Here is a 3,846-nt window from a genome sequence, read left to right as displayed (position 1 = left end):
AAAAGCACACAGAATTTCAAACAAAATTTTACATATAGCCAGTTCTGAGACCAGCAAGACAATCAAATCCATCCATAAGAAAGAAAATGATCTTAAAAACAAACCAATTCCACCCCATCTGTCACAATCTCCACACACACAACACACACAAAAAAAATATAAATATAAATATATATAAATATGTATAATTCAATAAAAAGAAATGAGAAGTTAAATATATCCAAGTTTTTACTAAATCAACTCACTTTTTGTAATCATCATGAACAAAAAAAAATGACCTCTACATTCATTTCTTCACTATTGGATCTGCAACCAATAAAAACCAACCACATTCATCATGATTACTATATTCTTCATCAAGAATGAGTCTATTTATTAAAAGCATGGGTCTATTTAACATTCCCCTAAAAAAAACCAGAACATGAAATACTATCCAAACTGTATGCACCTTAATCGATTCAGCACCAACAACACCCACGCAAACCTAAAATTACAACCCATATCTGCAAATCATCAGAAGCCTATCACCCCAACACCAACAGAACACAAAAGCATAAGAATAGTAAGAATAAGGAATCCTAAGAACGATGAGAATATAACAACACACAGCAAACTCGGGGTCAAACTGGGTTTGACGAAACCAGAGATGAGATGAGATGACGACGAAGGAGAAGGAACAGTAACAACAAATACAAAATAACAATAAAACAAATGGGACGACGAAAACAGCAAATTGGCCCTTACACACTCGTCGAAAGGCGTGGCCCCGAGGAATCTACGCACCTCGAAGAGGAAATGGTAGATTTTCAAATAGTGGATCTAGGAAAATAGAAGAATATGAGGAATCTAGGAACGGGAAGAGGTGGTGCTCCTCGATTCGCTTCGGAATAGCCATTGCGCGGCGTCGAGGGGCACCAGGCGCAATTCTGTGGGGGAGTTGGGGTGCACAAGTAGACCTCGCCCATCACGAATTCTCACTCACTCACTCACTCGCGAGCTCACTCTCACTCACTCACTGCTCTCTCGTCTGCTCTGTGCATCTCGCTTCATTCTCATCGCCCCCTTTCGTTGCACCTCATTTGGTTGCTTTTCTGTTTCGTGAGGTACGGTTGTGTCTTATTCTGTTAGCGAGGTTTCGTGGGTTGTTGTTGTTGTTAGTGGTAGCGAAGATGACTTCTCTCAACGAGCTGTTGAACTTGTCTCTGGAGGAGACCACCCAGGAGATTATTGCTGAGTACATTTGGATCGGTGGGTCGGGAACCGACTTGCGATCCAAGGCCAGGACGCTGCCGAAGCCTGTGAGCGACCCGAAGCTGCTGCCGAAGTGGAATTACGATGGGTCGAGCACTGGGCAGGCGCCGGGTGAGGACAGCGAGGTGATTCTGTACCCGCAGGCGATCTTCCGGGACCCGTTCCGCAGGGGGAACAACATTCTGGTGATCTGTGACGCGTACACGCCCCAGGGCGTGCCCATCCCCACCAACAAGCGCGCTGCTGCTGCGGAGGTTTTCGCCACGAAGGAGGTGGCGGAGGAGGAGACATGGTGAGCATTTCTGGCTGTGTCTTCTCCCTGAAACTAGTTTTGTTTGCGATTACCGTGTGTGATTCTGTCTTTTGAACCGTCAATGTTTAGCCTCCTTCCCCTTTTTCATTGAAATTGTTGCTCTTGTCCGCACAACCAGTGTTGCGAAGTGTTTCTGTTAGAGAGGTTTAGCGAGTTGAATTCTTTTCTTTTTCTCTCCGCCCTTATCCCACAAACTTTTCCACCTGTCTGTGCGTAGCTCCACTGCGCATGTTTCGAACCTAGCGTTCAAAGCTGCTTCTCGGTTTATGTGCACTTAGAACGTGCTTTACAATCTCGTTCTTGACCACACGATTCTGTGATTGCATGATTGGTTGTATTTTTGTCGCTCACCGCGCTGCTACAGCAAGCTCGGAAAGTGTGCGTTTCTCTGCAAACAAGCGTGAAATCTGTAGTGTCGTGTGCAGTGAAGCAATCAAACTCCCGGATTCGCACAAGTTTTTAAGATTGTGACTCTGGTGAATTCACAGACTGTTACCGCAGTTGGGATGTTTTCTCACAAAGTGTATCTCTGCATTAACAACTGCGAAGAGCTGAGCGTTTTGTGTGTGTGTGTGTGGGGGGGCAGGTATGGTTTAGAGCAGGAGTACACCCTGTTGCAGAAGGAAGTGAAGTGGCCCCTGGGATGGCCCGTGGGCGGTTACCCGGGTCCCCAGGGACCATACTACTGCGGAACCGGAGCTGACAAGGCCTGGGGACGTGACATCGTGAACGCCCATTACAAGGCTTGCCTGTACGCCGGCATCCAGATCAGTGGCATCAACGGAGAGGTGATGCCCGGGCAGTGGGAGTTCCAGGTGGGGCCTTCGAAGGGCATCGCTGCTGCGGACCAGTTGTGGGCTGCGCGATACATTTTGGAGAGGATCACCGAGATTGCGGGAGTGGTGCTGTCGCTGGACCCGAAGCCCATCGAAGGAGACTGGAACGGCGCGGGATGCCACACCAACTACAGGTGAGTAATCGCGAGGGGGATTTGTTGGGAGTGGGGTTTCGTTTCCTGTGGTTGGTCATGGTTGTTTGTACGTTTGGACGGGGGTGATGGTTGACGGGGGTTGTGTTGGGTGCTACAGCACGAAATCGATGCGTGAGGAGGGAGGATACGAGGTGATCAAGAAGGCCATCGAGAAGTTGGGATTGAGGCACAGGGAGCACATTGCCTCTTACGGCGAGGGCAACGAGCGGAGGTTGACTGGAAAGCACGAGACCGCGGACATGAACACGTTCTCGTGGGGAGTGGCGAACAGGGGAGCATCAGTGCGTGTGGGGCGTGACACGGAGAAGGACGGCAAGGGGTACTTCGAGGACAGGAGGCCGGCGTCGAACATGGACCCGTACGTGGTGACGGGAATGATCGCATACACGACGATCTTGTGGAGCCCGGAGGAGCAGAAGTGAAGAAGAGGGGACGGAGGAGTGAGTGAGCGTGAGTGAGTCGGGGACAAAGAAAGGAAGAAAGAAAGCAAGAATGGTGTGAGGAGGCCAGCGATGACGATCGGGGCCTGGAATTGTAGGATAGTGATGGGCATGTTTGATAAGGTAAGTGATCGGCGGTGGTGCCGGGGTGGTGCAAGGTTGGTCGGGCGCAGGGGTAGAGGAATATAATAGCCCCCCTACCCTGCCCTGCCCTGCCGTGGTAGGCAGCGAGCGATGTGGGCGGAAAGCCCGGCGGTCGCTGGACTCAGTAGGTCGAGTACAACAACATTAGGCTTCGGTGCGCGGGAACGCAGACAATTATATACATTCCAGAGGAAGGTCTCTGGTAGATAGAAGCACATGAGGAGGTGTCACATCCATCTCGGAAGCTGTTTGTCGTAACTATCGCAATAAACTTGCTACACCAGAATTCGATTTCATGCATCTCTTCTTGTCGCGTGCAAATTTGTCTACTTTGCATTATTCTAAGTTGCATTGTGTATGCACAATCTAGAAACTGCTTTTAAGGTACCCAGGTTTATTCGAAGTCACGGTTGTGAGGTGTATGGCCTCTCTGGATGCTTTTGTTTTGGTAATCCACGTGTTCACTATCACCAGTTGAGAGTGAGAAGTCCACACTGTTTTTCTTACTTATTATCAGGCTAGAATTGGGTCTTGAAGAGGTTATACTTACCAGGCAATCGCATTTGAACGGTGTGGTCTAGTCTCTGCTTGAGGTTGGTGAAGCGACTGGTTGAGAAAGCATGTTTTTTCCAGGTGATGTGCGATATTTGCAAACACGGAACCTCAACAATCTATTACTCCAGCGACAGTATTGACAGCAGCTGAGA

General features: G+C 49.0%; 1 protein-coding gene across 1 annotated transcript; it reads left to right on the top strand.

Moving 5' to 3' along the window:
- Positions 1-988: 988 nt before the first annotated feature.
- On the top strand, positions 989-3,439 carry LOC112295369 (glutamine synthetase cytosolic isozyme). Its single transcript, XM_024546869.2, has 3 exons — positions 989-1,543; positions 2,151-2,534; positions 2,653-3,439. The coding sequence occupies exons 1-3, from the start codon at positions 1,170-1,172 to the stop codon at positions 2,975-2,977; spliced, it is 1,083 nt and encodes a 360-aa protein (XP_024402637.1). The 5' UTR covers positions 989-1,169; the 3' UTR covers positions 2,978-3,439.
- The last annotated feature ends 407 nt before the right edge of the window (positions 3,440-3,846 follow it).

The sequence above is a fragment of the Physcomitrium patens genome, chromosome 18, assembly GCF_059467195.1.
Source record: "Physcomitrium patens ecotype Gransden chromosome 18, ASM5946719v1, whole genome shotgun sequence".
Lineage (NCBI taxonomy): Eukaryota > Viridiplantae > Streptophyta > Bryopsida > Funariales > Funariaceae > Physcomitrium > Physcomitrium patens.
This window is presented reverse-complemented; position numbering and strand designations above follow the sequence as displayed.

What these genes read in the sequence shown, in the direction of transcription:
- LOC112295369 (XM_024546869.2), top strand. Translation starts at nt 1,170, where the DNA reads ATGACTTCTCTCAACGAGCTGTTGAACTTGTCTCTGGAGGAGACCACC. An exon ending in GTGGCGGAGGAGGAGACATG is followed by an intron (nt 1,544 to 2,150) that starts GTGAGCATTTCT and finishes GTGGGGGGGCAG; the next exon opens with GTATGGTTTAGAGCAGGAGT. An exon ending in GGATGCCACACCAACTACAG is followed by an intron (nt 2,535 to 2,652) that starts GTGAGTAATCGC and finishes TGGGTGCTACAG; the next exon opens with CACGAAATCGATGCGTGAGG.